Below are 19,056 nucleotides of genomic sequence, written 5' to 3'. Positions count from 1 at the left end.
ACTCTGTCTCAGGAAACGGCCCGAAGCAGCAACAAGTTTACGAACTCACTCACTCATGTGGTCATCACACCATCAATGAAAGGGTTAAACTAAAGGAAATCTGCTCTGCTCTCATTCTCCGCCAGTGTCTCCGCCGGTGTCTCTGCAGTGTCCGCAACGCTCTAATTCTCCACTGGTGTCTCCCCCGAGTGTCTCTGAGTGTCCACTCCTTCCCCCCGTAAAATTAAAAAAGCTCTTCAGAAACCTTCTGACAACCAGCAGCAGAAACATTCACCAGTGACCTTTTTTCACTGCACATGTTGGCATGTCAGCAGAAAGAGCACAGGTGCATTTAATAACATTAACGATGGCTGCATTCCACTTAGAGAAGGCCCCGGTGTTGTCCACACTGACTCCCTTAAATATCACACTGGGACACTAAATGGGAACGGAGCCATTGTTAATGTTATTAGCTTCACCTGAGCTTCACCAGGTCAAAATCTCTGCTGTGAAAAAGGTCCATCTACAGCAAAACTGAGCATCACAAAATGCAAAAACATAAAGCTGTTTGCTGTTTCCACCTGTCGTCTCTCATTATTCTTCATCTTTTCAATTTAATTTAATTTAATTTAATTTAATTTAATTTACTTTAATTTTACTTTATTTTATTTTATTTTATTTTGTTTCATGTTATTTTATTTTATTTTATTTTATTTTTCCTTTGTCTTTTATTTTATTAATGAAATGTCATTATTGCACTGAAGACTGAAAAATTTATAATGAAATGATAGCACAACAAAACATGACATGGGAGAAAAATTTTGGAACCACATATAATTCTAATTACATGTCATACGTGTATTTAAATTCTTAAGAATTATTGAAGCGATCTAATTATTTTTTAAATTCACTTTGTTGTTCTTTCTTTCTCATGTTTGTTGTTGTTGGGTTGTTTTTGTTTGTGTTTATTTTGTGAGATTATATTGTCAAATCATCATGTTGTAATCCGTGTTTATCTGTATTATTTACCTCTTCTGAAAAAGAAGAAGAAGAAACTAAAATGCCTAAAATGTGATAATATCAGTTTGTATAGGACAATTTTTTGATTTTTTAAATACATTTTAAATAAATATAAATACATAACATTTCTAATACCAGTATTTTGTATTTTATTTTGATACTAAGCACGTGTTTGTAATTCATAACAAGATGTTTTTGTGTTCATCTCTTCTTATTTTTTACATTCAAGTGAACATTGAAGGTGTGTAAAAAGCCCCAAAACACAAACGACAGATTTCAAGCAATTTTATTTCATATTCAGAGTGGTGATTTGTCACATTTCATACTAAGACTGATTTGGCACAACAACAACACAAAAAGTTTCTGCAATACAAAAGAAGATGACGGCAAACATTCACAAAACAAATATTAATAAACTATTGAAAATGTAAATTGTAATTTATGAAAATTGCACAAATATATTAATGTAAAGGAGGCACTGTAGACTCTATTATTAAACATTACAGGTGCACATAAAGGTCCACTCTTCGAAACGCATGCAGTATAATTGTTAGTTGTGCTTGCTCATGTATATGTATATATATATATATATATATATATATATCTCATGATAAAAAGTAGTAAAAACTCTTAGATATGTTAATATATAGCAGCAAAGTGACGACTTTTACTGTTTTTAAATAAAGATAATTTGACATGCATAGTGTGGCTGCAGTATAAATCCTTATATAATTTAGAAAATTAGTCTCTGTACATGTAAGCAGATTTAAAAGATCATAAATATTAATTTGATATTAATGTAACTTCTCATATAAAATTGTGCATTTTACTGACAGTAATTGTGCATAACAGTGAAGGGTTTTAGGTTACAGATGTGAATAGAAAACACAAATATCATGGAAATCTGTTATCTGAGGTTGTGACTCTGTTAAAATAGGATATTTTAGGACTCGTCTTTTTCTGCAGATATGGAAGAAACTGTTGAATCTCTGGGACTTAAATATAATGTGGACTTAAAAACATAAAACTTTGGACAAATGTCTAAATTGGGGACACTGGGTATGAATCGGGTCAAAGTCTATAATAATTATCATTTTGTGTCCTTTATGTATGTGCAGTGTCTTTAAAAAATTATGTTCATTATTTTTTAATTTTTTATATTATAATAATTATTATTTATTTTATCTGTTTATTCATTTATATTTAGATGTTTTGTTAACTTTCAAAAAAAACTTTTGTCATCTTTCTTTTTTTAACTAAATTTTAATATGTTTTTTGTAACATCTGCTTCTGAAAGTAAAAAAAAAAAAAAAAATAGAAAATGATTATTATGATTTAAGATTTATGGATTTGTGTCTCACTCGTGCAGCCAACAGGTGGCGATGTTGTGTTTCATTTCAGGGACTGACCTCACCTACCGGTGCAGACACAAAGAGACAGACACAGGTGCTTCTTCTCTGCACACAAGACATTTGAAAATCACAGGATTCCTGTCAAATCTTGATAAGATAAGTTTCAGATATGTGGCACAAATCACAAAACAGAGCTAAATATATAGAGTGCATAGAAAAAAACAGTCTTCAACACATAATAAATGTTGAGCTGAGTGTTGGTACTCAACTACCTCCCTCCCCCCTCCCCACACGCCTCCCTCTGGTCGCCTCGCCAGAGCGCTGCTTTGTCTCATCTGCTCCTTTCTCTCCCGCCATGACATCATCGGTAACCTCGGAGACTCCCTGAATAGTGGGTGACCCAGGAAATGAGGTTACAACTTTGGTATGTGAGAGAGGAGACAACAGCTACACCCCCCTCCCTCCCTCCCATCACCCCCAGCACCCTCACCCCCGAGTCCAGCACCCTCCTCACCTCCCTCCCCCCCTCCCTCACAGCACAACAAGGACGCCCTTCTTCTCTCTTCCTCCATGACTGACGACTCCATTAAGTCCATGAAAACCTGTTTGTCCGGTGAAGTCACAGCAACATTTACTGACCACAGACTGGGGGATTAGATCACAGCATCGTCTACACCAGTGATACTCAACTTGCAGCCTGCGGACCAACTCTGGTCCCCAGTAGGGTCCCAGTTGGCCCCCCGACCATTTTTATAATTCACGTTAAAAGTAAAACGATTGTCTTTGTATTTTTAGTGTCCAAGAGGTACCAGAGTGCATAAAACAGCATCAAAATAGAGCTTGTCTATCAAAAAAAGTGTCAATGGAGGATCAGCCACACCCCCGATTGAGGTCGGGGCTAAGCCCCAAATGTCCTGAAATCCTGAAAATAACCTGAAATCCCCAAAAATGTCCTCAAATTCCAGAAACCACCTAAAATTTTTGAAAAGTCCAAAATCGTAGAAATTACCTCAAACTAAGAAACCTAAAATCCTAGAAATGTCTTTAAGCCTTCAAACTGACCTAAAATCCTAGAAACGTCCTAAAGATCCTAGAAACATCCTAAAGATCCTAGAAACGTCCAAAAATCCTTGAAACAACCTAAAACTAAGAAACATCCTAAAGTCCTCGAAAACGTCTCTAAATCCTAGAACTGACCTAAACTCTTTGAAACATCCTAAAATCTTGGAAATCCAAGAAATGTCCTAAACTCTTAGAAAAGTCCTCAGACTTAGAAATGTCCTAAAATCCTAGAGACATGTATGGGGCCCCTGGCCTCCTGTCATCTTGCAAAGGTGGCCCCAAAACAAAGCAGATTGAGTATCTCTGGTTAAATTCCTAGTTGACGCACACTTTTTTTTTTTCACTCTTCACTAAAAGGGATTTAACATCTATAAACAGTACTGGCACTTACCTGTGTGTAAATACTTTGGCTACACAATAAATATATAAATATATAAATAAATAAACAAACAGAAGAAAAACAAGTGCAATTTGTCATAGCTCAGTCTCTCGTCGGAGAGTGTCAGTCTCTCGTCGGAGAGTGTGACCAGTATTTGGTCTTTGTGACACAAAGATATAAAAGAGACTTCACAGCGGAGCGGCGCTCCACACAACACGAGACTAAAACGTTACAGTGCAGATTAGCGAGACAGCTGAGGACACGAGGAAACATGCTCTAATGTGAGGCTACAGTGTGAAAAGCGTGTCAGAGGAGCAGGAATCGGAGACTCGGTGCATCTACAGAGTGTTTGTTCTGATAACAATAAAGATGTTTATCTGAAATCGATGGTGAGGTCATATGACCGTGTGACTTATGATTACCACTCTGCACTGTGTTTCACAGTAATGTTATTTTCTTACAACGTAAATACAAACCTGCAGCTAAAGTTCAGTCCTACGATAAAACTGAATCTGCATGTTTGAAGGAACAGTTTGATATTTTGGGAAAATAAGCGTGTTTGCTCTCTGGTCTTTGCAGCCGAACATCATAGTTTAGCATAAAGACTAAAAACAGTTGTTTAAATGTAAAGAAATAAGTTCTTTTATAAAGAGTTAAAGGCTGAATCACGATGTTTGTTTACAATAAGGTCCAGGTAGAACAGTATAGGTTAAGTGTAAGCTATATTTAGAATATTTTCACTACTTTATTTTGTATAGAAATTTCCGGACCTGAGACCGTTATCTGAAAACCACCTGACTGCTTCGACAAAAACAGTAATTGTACTTTGCAGAACACTGTAGTTGCTGGTTTGCTGCGGCCTTAATTGGTTCGTGTGCAAAGTAAAGCAGATATTCCAAATTTTATGAAACTTCTGATTGGTCAAACTTCGATGTTTAACAATCTTACAGCTAAAAATAAAAAAGTCTGGGAGGTTTACATGTCTCTGTGTTTACATGTCACTGTCTACCTGAAAGTGATAACTGTTGTTAGCGCGATTTCACAGTGATTCAGACTGTTAATATTCATTAGTTTTTGTATGAATTAAACAAATAAAATTAAACATGTTAATAACTGAGCTTTAAAGGTGTTGGTTGGCTGATTTTGTTAGCTTCGTACAGAGCTAGGCTAGCTGTTTCCCTGTTTCCAGTCTGTATGCTGAGCTAAGCTAACTAGCTGCAAACGTGAGTTGTATCATTGCAAGCTCACTGCTAAAAATGAAGTATTTCCCAAAACGGTAAACCATTTCTTTAAAAGGTCAGTTCACACCCAAATCAAAAATACATGTTTTCCTCTTACCTGAAGTGCTATTTATCAATGTAGATAGTTTTGGTGTTAGTGGTCGAGTGTTGGAAATATCACACTCGCAACTCGTATCACTGCGCAGGAGGAAGAGTGCATCTACTCATGGACGAGAGGCTCGAGCTCATGACCGTCCTCAGCTGAGCTGCAAAGTTAGTTTAGTGGTGCTTCGACAGCTAGCAGTCGATGCACGCTCCCTTCTGCACCGTGATACGGCTGGTGGGCATAGTTCGGTAGAAAGAAAATAGTTCCTACATGAAACTGCTCACAACAAAGTGTGTGGATCCCTTTGAGTAACAGGGTCATGATTTCTGGAGACAGATGTTGCTGTTGAGTTTCTAAAATGTCGTTTTTTGGCATTTTGAGCACCCCGAGCTGAGTGCCATCTCGTTGTATTATACTGTAGAGAAGCAGACGCCTCCGCAGCTGATATCTCCAAAACTCTGCAACTCACACCAAAACCATCCAGACTGATCAACAGAACTACAGGGAAGAGGAAAAACGTGGATTTTCGGTTTTAGGCTGAACTGTCCCTTGAATATTTTTTTGATGTGTTCATGGTTTGATCAGCTTATTGATCAGTGGTCATCAGTGCTGGGTCTCCACCTCCACCACAGTCCAGTCTCCGGGCGGGGAGCTGCCCCGGCTGTCCGGGGAGTAGCTGCTGACGGAGGTGACGGTGGCGGCAGGAGGGCTGTGCTGAGGCAGCAGGCTGGGCCACATGCTGCTCTCCAGGGGGCTTAAGGTGCCTCCCGTCCCCACAGGGAGGAGGAGGAGCGGGGGACAGCCTCCGTCTCCAGACAGCATCAAGGTCTGGTTGATGAGCTGCTGGACCATGTCCACCTTCTTGTTCCACTCCAGCTCCTGCGGAGGCACCGGACGCAGCTGCCTGTGGAGATCCTGCGTGACGCTCTGGCAGTACGACCCCCTCCTGCCCACCACCTGCGTGTTCCTGTTGTGCTCTCCTCTGGCCTCGTCCTCCTCGTCGCTGGTCTCCATGGCCTCGTAGATGGTGCAGAGGCCGGTGGACGGGGACAGCATGACTCCGGTGGGGCTCCTCCTCAGCTGCTGCTGCTGCTGCTGGATCTGTTTCTGCTGCATGCGGTACTGCTGCTCCAGCTCCAGCTGCCACTGCAGCACCTGCCTGCGGTGCCGGTGCTCCTGCTGCTGCTGCTGGAGCTGCAGCTGGAGGAGCTCCCTGCGCTGCTTCTCCAGCTGCTTCTGCTGCTCCAGCCGCAGCCGCTCCTCCTCCAGCCACTGCCTCTTCTGCCTCTCCTGCTCCTGACGGTGCTGCATCTCTCTCAGCTTCTCCTGGTGCTGCTCCAGCCTCCTCAGCTGCTCCCCACCGCTGCGCCCGTCAGCGCTGGTCTCTATCAGAGGAGGAGGAGGTGCGATCTTGGCGAAATGTGCTGCAACAGTGGGATCGATGGGCCTCCTGTTGCCGGGGACCAAGGCCAGGTAGTGGCCGTTGGCTATGGGAACCATGGTGGTGTGGTTCTGGTTCCAGTTGTCTTCCTGTGAGTGTGATTTCCGCTTGTGACCTTCGTCCGCTTGATGCGTCTTCTTGTCTCCTGTGAGACAGTTAAGATCACTTGGTGCCTCCATTAGAGATGCATGCATCAGACAGAACGGGTGGCACGACAACAGGAGGGTTCAGGAGAGATTTGACACGAGGGCGGAGGTGTAACGAAAAAAAGAAAGGGGCTTTCAAAATAAAGTGACATCTCTGACACAGGAATAAATACACTGTAAGTAGAAAACAGGAACAAATCATAAGGAAGTTTTCTCTCAAAAGTTGCATTTTCATTTATAAAATCACATTTTTTCCTGAGTTGCTTTGATAAAGTAAACTAGAGAACATAACACTCAAATCTGCTGCTTCGTCCTCTTTGATTATGTTGTTTTCATGCAAGACAGCAGTCAAATGTGCACAATACAGACAACAGGTATTACAAGAGACAAATGACAACATGAGGACTATACCAGTGATACTCAACTTACGGCCTGTGGGCCAAATCTGGCTCCCAACAGGGTGCCAGGTGGCCCCGCAAACATTTTCTAATTCACAGTGGAAATAAAGTGATTCACAGTGGGAATCCTTTTTGTACTTTTAGTTTACGTAAGATGCCAGAGTGTATAAAACAGCATCAAAATAGAGGTTGTTCATTAAAAAAGCGGTACGGGAGGATCCGCCGCCCAATGTCTCCTGCAGCCCTGACAGATGTCCTAGCTAAGACCCTAATGTCCTAAAATCTTAGAAATGTTCTAAGATCCTAGAAATTTCCTGAAATCGGAGAAATTAACTAAAACCCTAGAGACATCCTAAATGCAGGAAATTTCCTAAAATACAAGACAGGTACTAAATTCCTAATAATGTCCTAAAATTCAAGAAACATCCTGAAATCCTAGAAATGTTCTGAATTTCTAATATTGTCCTAAAATACAAGATAGTCCTAAAATCCTAGAAACATGTTTGGGCCTGTGTGACTGGCCCCTGACCCTCCTTTCATTTTGCAAAAGAGGCCCCCAAGCGAAGCAAGTTGAGTATCACTGGACTAAACCGACGAAAAACATCACAGAAACTGGCAGAATCGATTGTACTATTTGTCTTGTGCCCATGCATAATCGCCAAGTCATGAAAATTATGTTAAATGTCGCTGAGTCACCGTATTTGACATGCCCTGATGTAACAGATTTTACCAGGAAAGCAGAGGTTTTTGGGCAATATTCGAGATAAGCAAACGACACGCTCACAGGCAGACGAAGAGATTCCTCTCTTTAAAGTTATTTTGAGCTTTGCGCGTGTTTTATGAGGAGGGAAATACATTCAACACATTCGTTAGACCTTCATGCGTTTTGGTGAAACCTCCACAGCGACCCTTTAAGCGAGCGCCACCTGCTGATCTGAACGTGCTGTTGTTCAGCTGCTCGTCATGCCATCAAGATTTAGGCATGCTGGAGAAAAGGTCACGGGGACACCATTCGGATCACCTCACTGATTCCTCCAAAATTCCATTTTTAGATACAACACCATTGTATAATGTTGCATCCCTTCCTGTTTACCGGTCATTCCCATGGTGAGGAGAAGGAGACGCCATGGGAAATCAGTCGTGTAAACACACAAACACACAGCGACTCGGACATGAGGACAGTTCAAATTCGAGCATGCTGGATCCACGGGGAAAATAAGAAACAGGAACAAAATGCCTTGCAATGATGTTTTAATGGAATTTTGAAAGATAACCTAGTGTGAACCATTCATTGATGAACATGTCTAGTGTTGTTTCAAATTCAAGGTAGTACACAGTCTTTATGTTAGTTAAACATGCAATATACTGTTGAAAGAGTAAAGCAAACGCTCACTATGAAAACGTTTCAGCGAGTGTAGAGCTCAACTGTGAGAGCGATGTAGGACAATGCAGGGTCTCATCACAAATAATCGGCTAGTTGTTAGTCTCTTCTGGAACACAAATGATCAGCTAACTGAGGCTTAAAGCTTGAAGCCACTGAAAACCAAATGCCTGAAACACAAACTGTACGTGACTGCACGTTATATACCGTAACGACCTATGCAAAGAGCCTCTTGAAGCACACATTAAAAACTTCACCAACTGCAATCTAATACTCCCACACCTACCTCAACAAATCTGCCGTGTTAATATCTAGCCTTTATTTTGATAGCTAAAAGTCTTGAAACACAAAGGTTTTAAAATGTGACTAGTTGCTATGGTGCTGTTGAACATGAAGCGTGTGTACACAGGGTAGGGAGGACCAGGTTTCAACAGAAAAAGAAAACAACAAATAAGCAAATACAAAACAAACAAAAAAAAAAGTCATTGACATTTGTTCGGTAAAAACAGTAGGATAAATACACAATGAGTCCATTTCATTCCATCTGTGTTTTTTTTTCCTTTTTTTCGGTTTAAAAGCTCAGTCACAGTGGACCAAATCAGTCAATACCCCATCAGGGGCTACAGAATATGCAGTGTTACTTAAAAAGAACATTCTACTAGAAAATGGTAGTAGCTATTGTACATAAAGGAGTTTAAGCCAGACACTCAGAACCATGACCCGATCAGTATGAAAGAGAGAGGCTTCATTTAAAAATTGCTACAGTCTTTTTTTCCATCTTCTTTATTCATTTTTTAAAATCTTTTCCTACAATCTCGCTCTCCTTTTTTTTTTTTCTTCTAAGCCATCTAACCCAACTGGAGAGAAAACGAACGACAGGTAACGGGGGAGGGTTGCGGGGAAAAGGTGCATTCCGGGGGAAGTAGGAGGGACTTATACGTTACCTGCCAGAAAACTATCAGTCTTATCACATATGGTGGAGTAGTACGGCGGCTGGCTGTCGCCGTCGTCTCCGGACTCCTCGGCCCCGACGCGGTGTCTGGGCTCCAGCGGGTCGACCTCCTCCAGGTGGTCCGCTGCGAGCTTCCCCCCCAGCATGTAGTGGTGCTCGTCCAGACCGCCAGGCTGGTGGACTCCCGGGTGGCCCAAAGGCATCAGGTCCACGGGTCTGCCCAGCAGGTCGTCTGCGTGGGCGGCGGCGGCAGCTGATGGCAGCGTCAGCTCCTTGATGAGGGAGGGGTCCTTCGCCTCCTCTGGCAGCTGCTCCTCGTTCTCCAGGGAGAAGATCCCCGGGCTCTTTCCGCAGCTCTCCGCCATGGAGTGGGCGTTAGAGTTGGACGTGGTGCAGTCGAAGCCGTACGACGCCACAGAGTTGGCAGACTGAGGGGTGGTGCCGCCTCCGTCCTCTTCGCCTTCTCCTGCTGGCGTGTCGCCCGCCTCCTCGTCCTCCTCAAGAGCAGGGAGACTACAGGTGGGAGGAGGGCTTTCGAATCCGGCGCTCTCGTCCATCATTACCGGCGCGTCGGGGTCGTTTATTTGCATCTCGCCCTCTGTGTCGCTCGCCTCGTCTCCTGAGGTGGAGTTGGAGGACGGGGCGGATGCAGGAGCGGTCGGGGGGCCCGTTCCGAGGACCTCATCCGCAGGGAGCGTCTCAGCCTCCTCCTCTTCTCCATCGCCTTTCTCTAGGTGAATACCCAGGTCCTGCTCCATGTCGGGCTGGACCGAGGCGGGCACCGGCGTCTGCTGTTTGTCAGAATGGGACTCGACCCCGGAACTGCTGTCGTAGTCCCGGAGCTCCTCTGGCGTGCTCGTCTCACTGCTGCTGTGAGCCGTGCCGCCCAGAGTGCCGGGCTGGGACGCGCCTGTACCTGGAGCGGCGAACAGAGCCTCCTCATGTGCGGAGGTCTTCATCTCCTCATGGTGCTCTGACTCAGGAGCGAAGGAGGGAGCGCTGCTGTCCAAACGTGCCTGAGCGGGAGACAGCGTGGGCGTTTCAGATTCAGCCGCGCCGTGGTCGGAGACGGGGCTCGGGGAGGAGACAGTGAGGAGAGACGCTGGCTGAGCCCAGGTGTCACAGAAAGGGTTGGTCTGTCCCCAGGAGGAGGTGGGAGGGACGTTAGATGGAGGACAGGAGCGATTTAAGTTGTCTAAACGCTCCTCCTCGTTAAAGTCATCTTCGTCTACGTTCCCGCCGCTCTCCGTCACTCCCTCGCTGTGCATCTCCACGTCTTCATCCTCCTCCTCGTCTTGCTCCTGCTGCTGGAACGCTTTGTGATGCTCCTCCACTCGTTCTGAGCTCAAGTCCATATCGTCCACGCGCTCGTCCTCTTCGTCCTCGTCTTCCTCCTCCTCGTTGGCTAAAGTTTCCACGTTGGGAGAACCCATCAGATTCCCGTCTCCCTCGGAGCCGCGGAGGCTGGAGTCGACCAGCGCGTCTGAGCTCTGGGTGCCCTCCAGGATGGCGGTGTGCTGGGTGCTGCTGAGGTCGGAGACGCCGTGCTGCCGGCTGCTGGTGCAGCTGCTCACGTCCTCAGAGTCCATCCCCGACAGCTGGTCGTCACCGTGCCAACCCGCAGAGCCGCCGAACACCGACGACCTCACCTGGTACTCCTCAGAGGGCTGAGACGTGCTCATATCAGTGACCAACGATGAGGGCAGGTGGCCTAATCTCCGCTGCTCCTCATCTTCATCCTCCTCGTCCTCATCATCGTCCTCATTTATCTCCTCGTCAGCCTTCTCCACTGCCTCCTCCTTTTCGTGAGGGGACATCAGGTCCCTGGAGGTGAAATCATCCATCGGGGACGAACCCAACAGGTTAGGCTGCGCCGCCATGCTGAAGGCTCCTGCAGAGGGAGCTGTGGACATAAACAGGTTCTCCTTCTCTTCCTCCTCCTCCTCCTCTTCGTCCTCCCTCATCCTCTGTGCCTCCTTATTCTCTGTTTCCTCCTCCATCTGGAAGCTCATCACATGGACTGGGCTCTGAGGAGCAAAGGACTGATCCTGGTTCCTGTCCCAGGCATCAGGCTGCATGTCCAGCAGAGAGGAGGCGTTCTGTGGCTCCCTGACAGGAGAAACGGTGCCGGGAGGAGACGACGGAGGAGACATGACGGTGGTCCCCAGGGAGGGGACCGAGTCGTTGGCAGCCTCCTCGTACTTGAAGAGGTCCAGCTGAGCTGCCAGTTGAGCACTGGGAGCTGGTTCATGGACCAGTTCAGCTCCAACATCTGCTGACAGAGAGAGCGGCTCTGGGAGCGGCTCCGGAGATGGTTCTTGCACTGGGACTGGACTTGGTTCTCTTTCTGGGATTGGACTTGGTTCTCTTACTGGGATTGGACTTGGTTCTCTTACTGGGACTGGACTTGGTTCTCTTACAGGGACTGGACTTGGTTCTCGTATAGGTTCTGGTGTTGGTTCTCTCACGGGTTCTGGTGTTGGTTCTCTCACTGGTTCTGGTGTCGGCTCTCTCACTGGTTCTGGTGTCGGCTCTCTCACTGGTTCTGGTGTCAGTTCCCGTATTGGTTCTGGTGTCAGTTCCCGTACTGGTTCTGGTGTCGGTTCCCGCACTGGTTCTGGAGTTGGTTCTCTTACTGGTTCTGGAGTTGGTTCTCTTACTGGTTCTGGTGCAGACACTGGTTCCTGCACTGCCTCGGTCTGGCTGGGCGTCGGTTCTGCAGCAGACGGCTCCACAGCTGCTTCCTCCGGCCCGGCGATGGCGGATGCCGCAGTAGCGATGGCCGCAGCGGCGGCCACAGCGGCGGCGATTTCCTTTGCGGGTTCTTCGGCAGCTTTGGGGCCGCGCTTCACTGGAGTCGGGGTGCTGCTGCCCACAGTCTTCTTGGGGGTGGAGGTCTTGGCTGCAGCGGTTTTGGATGCAGGTGTCTTGGAGGGTGTGGGTTTGCTCTCCGGTTTGGAGCGGTTGGGTGTCTTTGCGTCTGCAGCCTTACCAGCAGGAGGCTTTTTGGCGGTGACGTCTGATTTTGAGGCTGATTTTGGGGTCTCTGGTTTTGCCGGCTTTGTTGTAGAGGAGGGACGGGTGAGGGGGGACTCGGGCTTTTTGGATGCTGAAGTGGCAGTTTTGGTAACATCTGGGGGAGAAAACACAGCACAGAAACAGTTAAAGACTAATATAACTGAACAGAATGACAGCACACTGAGATCAGAGTTTAACTAGAAAAATTCATTTTGTACCAGAGACAAAAACCTCCAGGATATTTGTATCCTTTTACCTTTTTTCACAGGTGTTGTTGTCCTGGATGTTTGTGATGCTGGAGGTTTGCCACCAGAGGGGGTAGTGGAGGTTAGTTTGGATGCAGCAGGCTTGGCAGCGGTGGAGGAGGTTTTCGGGGTGGCAGTTTTGGCTGTAGCTGGGGAGCTCTTGGTAGTGCTGCTGGAGGGGGGCCGTGGTGAGGCTGTGGCCGGACGAGGTGATGCTGCCGCGCCAGTCGCAGGCCTGAAGAAACACGACAGAGAGAAAGGTCGAGAATTACTGAGCGGTAGTAGAGCAGCACAGAGACCTGAGGCAGAGAAACAATGTCAGTTAAGCAACTTAACAAACATAACCCAAAAATTGATAAAAAAAAAAAAAAAAAAAAAAAGAAAAGAAAAAATGTAAAAACATTAAAAACAGGAGAATGGCCTAAAACGTGTTGAAAATAAAAAAGTAGATTTTTCTGTAACATAATTTTAAATATAAAATGATTATAATTAAAAATATAGTTTTCAGAACATTTTCCCTATATTTTGGATACATTTCTAACAATCTTCCCCTCTTTTTTAAATTAATTTTCAGGTAATTTTCTTGTCACCTTTCACTAATTTAAATTCATTTGTTGGACATTTCTTTTCAAGTTGGTCATTCCCTTTTTACCTTATGTTTTCAAAGAAATCAAACCAATCTGCTCAGAGTTCAAAGGCGTCTGAATGCAGCACAAGAAAAGAGATGTCGATCCAGGTTTGAAAGGGTTAAATGTGAATATGTTCTTTATGAATCCTGAAAAATAATCAGATGGTCTACTCCGAGCATACTATCCCAATGAGACAGACATTAAAGGGAGCTCAATGAGATGGTGATTTCCTTCTCTATAAAAAAGGCATGAGGATTAATTGAAGGTGACTCCAGCGTTTGAGTTGTCACGCTGCAGCCGGAGGCCAACATCAGGACCGTGTCGCGCTCAGCCCTAAACTGTAAGTGCCTCAGAACGGTTCTGACAGGGAGCAAGACTCAGTCGTGTCATCCGTTAGTCATTTCTACTGCCAGAGGATGCCCTAAAAAAACAGAACAAGACTTCTTGCATAGATTGCGAGACTAAAAAACAACACATGTATTAGCAGGGAGAGGATCGGCTGTTTTTAATGGGTGCACGAGCCACGGCCCTAACCTAAAAAGCTTTACAGATGTGGCAAACATGTTCACACAAGGAAAAGTGGCGGACTGACAACTCATTATTATTGATTCAGAACTCTGCTAGGACACGAGGGAGAAAATGTATTACAGCTATTTAAGTCTATTTATAAGTCCTGACACTGCTTTACTGTCAGTTTTCGAATTGATTTGAGAACGTGTTTTTGAAGTACCTGACAATTTGTCGGACATGTATGCAAATATACAACCCAAAACGGCCCCTCAGGCCCTCTGGCACAAGTCTGTTTGGAAGATCTTCCAAAGTGCAGCACAAACACTACAGATAACAGCTGGTATTTAAGGCAACGCCCACAAAACGCCCCATTATGGCAAGGGAGAAAAAAACCCAAACATTTTCGACCATGCTGCAGTGTAGCTTTCAGCACATACATCCACCAAAACCTCTACGCCAACAGAGACAGACCTTGTGGTTAATGAGGAACTTAACAAGATATAGCAAGAAATTAGTGAAAAATGACAAAAAAAATTACCTAAGAAATCAGAAAAAAAGCAAAAAACAAACAAGACAATGACCTAAAAAAGTGCTAAAAACTGTACGGCTACTCTATACTTTTTTCCTGTGACAAAATTTTAAATATATATTATATTATATATTATTTTAACAATTATGAGTATAGTTTTATAGTTTTCCTTTATTATTATTATTATTTTTTTTTACCCCTTTTGTTTAAATTTTCAAGTCATTTTCTTGTCAAAAATTTCTTGCAATTTGTGTCATTTCTTACCAAGTTGCTTCTTGCCTTTTGCTCTATGTTCTCAAAAAACCAAACCAGTTTATTCAGGTTTCAAAGGGTTAAACAGCCTGTAAAAGGCATCTGAACGCAGCACAAGAAACCTAAAGGGTAAGATCTTTTTAGTTTAACCAGAAATGGCTGCAGAATTGTTATCATCAAACCCACAAGACTCTGCTTTAATAAACAGTGATATCATCATTGGAAAACACACGTCATTTACCATCAACAGAAACAAAATAGCTTTTACAAAAGCTGCTTTGGTTCTTTTTTTTCACTGTTCCAACAATCACCAAATCTAGTTTTGGCTGAAATAAACCCCAATAATTCAACCAGTTAAATGTGAAAATATGCTGGCTGCAAACACGCTAAAATTACTGTTTATTTAAATGGAGTCTGGTGGGTTTGGCGGAGGTGATTTCTGGGCTGTTTTTGGTTTAACAAAAGGGATCTTAAGATTTATCCAAACAGTGTTAGATTGTTTAGACACTGGTAAAAATTAGTTGAGAGCCTCAAAGGACTTGTAGCTCTAAAAGCTGCAAATCCCTGCATGATATCATTGTACCGCATTGTCAAAACATGCTAATGGCGTTGAGCAATGTCAGCGCTGTTACACCGTCTAACACCGTCTAACACCGACTGCATCTGTTAGTTAGGCAGCATGTATTTGATCGTCTTTTATCTATTTTCATGGTTTTATGATTTCATTTTTCTTTCTTGTCTGCAGTCTTATATTAGTGGTTTCTGTTGTTTTATCAGCTTGATCAGTCGTCTGTGGAGCATACTAAATTGCACCAACCTGTATGAAAGAGCTATACAAATAAAGTTTGACAGATTGATTGATTATAACAGACTATGAGCAAACAGCATGTCGTGAGGAATTTGCATTTACTAAATAATAAATCGATTGTGCGTTTAGCGTAGCAGCATCTAAAGCCTGGCTCACGCTTCCACAGCCCCATGACGAACTCCCCTGAGGAGCTTCGATGGGAGGCAGTCTGGACAGTGAGTCACAACGGACCCCAGAGAGGCGTCCCGACCCGAGTCAACCCTGTCCCCGATCCCTCGTCTATACCCACTGCCCACAAGGGAATGACACTCGGGGCAGCGTGCATCAGCCTGTTTGGCCCAAAAGCTGGCTTCTATGTCACATCTGAGCAAAGTAACCTACATCCAGTAGTCCTGACAAGGCTGTGCTGTGTGATCTCGTGGGTCCACGCTACACTAACTGCCTGTTTCTAAATAAAGAAGTGAGCTAGTACTGGCAGAAAGAGAACAGGGAGGAAGAGGGAGAGAGCAAAGATGTCTGGGACCACGTTAATCTTTAATACTGAAAGGAGAACAAAAATAACTCCTCTGAATCCCCCAGCTGGAGCCCTGGGCTGTGGTAAAAGCAGCACACTCATTGTGCAAGGGCAATCAAGAAGTGCGTGCCATCCACAACCTGGCAAAGGCAACATGAAATAAGATTAAAGCCGGGGAGCGACGGGTGGCAACACAATCGGGGTGTGGTCTCATCAGAAGTTTGAACAAGCTCTCACAGCTGATCCTCAGCGTTTAGAATTAGCTTTGGGGAAGTGAAAGGTGTGTTACTGATACCGAGGCTGTTGGATCACGTCGATGCAATTTTATTGGTATAAAAATCTGCCTAAGCTAAACCACTAATGCACTCATCAATGACGCATTAATGTTGTGTTTGGACCTGAATGAGTTCACTGGAGGATCAGAAAGGTTGAAAAATGCTGATGAGGACATGGAAGTAAAAGTGTGTGTGTTACTGTGGCAAAACAAAAGCCTCTTTGCAACAGAGACGATGAAAATGATAATCGGGTGGCACAGTGGTACAATGTAGGTCAATGTTGCACCAAATCAGAATCACTGCAGAACTGCAGTGGTGACTGAGGTGAGGACCTTTTTAACAAAAAAATCAACGTTTTCAATCAGTCAGTTAAGTCGGAGCAGAGAAGCTGAATCTAAAGTTTATTCTCTGAAATGGTGCTTCCCAACTTTTCTATGAAAAATGAATTAATCCAAATTCATGCATATCCCATGTATTTTGTGACCGATGTGACCAATGCAATCAATGTGACCAATGTGTGAGCTTTGAGTGAACTTTATGTCCTCCACTTTATGTTTCTTTTCCTAAACCTAACCACAGTAACTTTGATTCCCTACTCGCCTCACCTCTGTAACTGTATGTTAATTAAGTACGTTAAGGACGTCATGTCATTCATTGGGCACTAATTTGTTTATCATTTGAACTGTTTTGCATGCATTTTCATAGGATATCATACAAATCGGTCAACGAGAACACGTTGAATCTGTACCAAAGTACCAAGATAGTATCGAATTGTGAGATAAGACTATCGGCCAGCCCTAATGCAAAACTCCTTAACTTAATTTGAGAAACACTGAATAAGATATGAAGATTTTAAGCCTCGAATTGTTCACAGATGAACAAGACGTTAAAAGGTGAAATGAGAATGAGCTCCTGAAAAAGAATGTTTGAGTCTGTTGCGCCTGAATTAGAGAGTAAAAGATAAGAAAAGAATTACAGGAAGAGAAGAATGGAGAGAATTAGAAGATAGAGAACCTGGCATTAGAGATGAAGTGTGCTGAGGGGATATTCAGAGAGAGCATTCACTATAATCTGTCAGATAAAAGGAATACCGATAATCCAAAAAGGCAGGACGACTTCAGAGAGCGCTGGAAATGAACCAGGCCGCTGAGAGAGGAAGATGGAGAGAGATGGGACAGAGGAACAGATAATATTCATCCGATTACACATTATCTTCTATCAATGTCTTCTTCTGTCTCATCAAAGAAGGCAGATGAAACCCGTAGCAGTATTTAAGAGACCAGACCACAGTGAAATAAAGTCTCGTGTTGTTGTGGGATCAGAAGTTGTTTAACAACACTTGGCTGCAGTGACAATGCCCGAATATAGTGACGCATTGCTGCTTGAATAATTTTAAGCGTCCGTTCATTCTGTAATTAAGCTCCCTGTCGGCTGGATGACAGCGAAGCCTGTAAGAGTTATTGTACTCTTTAAATGATTCTACTTAAACTCAATGGGCAGCTTGTAGGAAGCTGTGCTCATTGTTCACATCTCACCGCAGGCCTCGCGGAGAGAAACAACACCATGAATCAGGGTTAAAGCAAATGTTGGACAGAAAGCCCAGAAATGCACTGGAGCTGAAAAACGGGATGACTGACAGTTAGTGGCTAAAGGCACGCACGGAAAAAAAACTAAAGTTCGCATTGGTGGCCCGAGGATCATTAATAACACTCGAGCTTTATTGCGACTGCACGTTTGTGTGAAAACATGGTTGCCTGCTGGTGCTGCGATACAACAAGAGTCAGGCTATGATTTAAATAATGAGATGCACCATGAAAGGGCCGAATGAGTAAGCAGGAGCTAAGCAGGCATGCAGGCAGACATCTACCCTGCAGCAAAGGCGACAAACCATGCAGGGAGGACCTCCCTCCTCTCAAGACAAGCAGCAAATTAAAGATGATGCTATGTTAATTAAGCACCAGAAACATAGAGGCGGGGTCCTCATCCTGGTTTAAGTCACGTGACTGAGGGCACTTTGGAAAATTTACTGTTAAGTGAACCTCTCCTCTCTTAATGTGACCATCCCTTTTCAAACGTGTCTTTATGGGACTATAGGAGCCAGCTGGAGCTCAGCGGTAGCTCTGAGACTAAGGGGTGTCAGCAAAGCAGGAAGTGCCGACCTCGGCTCTCCATGTTCTATAATGTAAATAAAATCCTGACAGCTTGTCTACGGTGCAGGATTAAAACAGAAAAAAGCTCAGAGAGTTATAGCCTATATACAATCTGAGATGCTCTGGGTTCAAATTCCACATCTGTCCATCTGACAGACAGAATTGTCAACTCGTTACACTCTGTTTCTGTCTTCAGTCTGACACTGCGTCCACTCTACTGATTTCCTGGGGAAAAAGAGGTTTAACTTCCTAACCAGTCACCTGAGGCCAACATATCTGCCCGACTCTAACGCCATTTTCAGTCTAACTGATGTGTAGCCATGACAGCACTCCTGGTTTGCCAGGGTTCTGGGAGAAAACTACAGTGTTGGCTAATACTGAGAAGACATGCTGATTTAAAGGGGACCTATTATGCTTTCTGGGCTTTTCCTTTTTCTTTATTGTTTTGTGTGGCGTTTTTGTGCTTGTTAAAGGTCTCCTAAGACACAAAGCCCAAAGTCCAAGCCAAAGGGAGCTCTCTCTCCTTTAGAAGTCACTACTTCAGAGCAAAAAAATAATAATTATTATAAACACTATTATTGAACAGTATCCCATTATAATTCCTTTAAAACAGTTTACAGAACTCCGAACCACAAAACTTAGATGTTACCTCCTTTTAATGTTCAAGTGTTTCAGTTTGGTAGATTAAAA

The 19,056-nt window shown here is 44.1% G+C and overlaps 1 protein-coding gene across 1 annotated transcript in view; it reads right to left on the bottom strand.

The window, feature by feature from the left end:
* Nucleotides 1-8,337: 8,337 nt before the first annotated feature.
* wu:fb95e10 (cell surface glycoprotein 1) overlaps nucleotides 8,338-19,056 on the bottom strand; it is a 43,838-nt gene continuing 33,119 nt past the window's right edge. Inside the window, exons 4-5 of the mRNA XM_042504774.1 lie at nucleotides 12,711-12,934; nucleotides 8,338-12,569 (exon numbers count right to left, since the gene is read on the bottom strand). Of these exons, the coding sequence (XP_042360708.1) occupies nucleotides 9,418-12,569; nucleotides 12,711-12,934 (3,376 nt within the window). The 3' untranslated portion in view covers nucleotides 8,338-9,417. The remainder of the gene's footprint in view (nucleotides 12,570-12,710; nucleotides 12,935-19,056) is intronic.

The sequence above is a fragment of the Plectropomus leopardus genome, chromosome 17 (genome assembly GCF_008729295.1).
Source record: "Plectropomus leopardus isolate mb chromosome 17, YSFRI_Pleo_2.0, whole genome shotgun sequence".
Classification (NCBI taxonomy): Eukaryota; Metazoa; Chordata; class Actinopteri; order Perciformes; family Serranidae; genus Plectropomus; species Plectropomus leopardus.
This window is presented reverse-complemented; position numbering and strand designations above follow the sequence as displayed.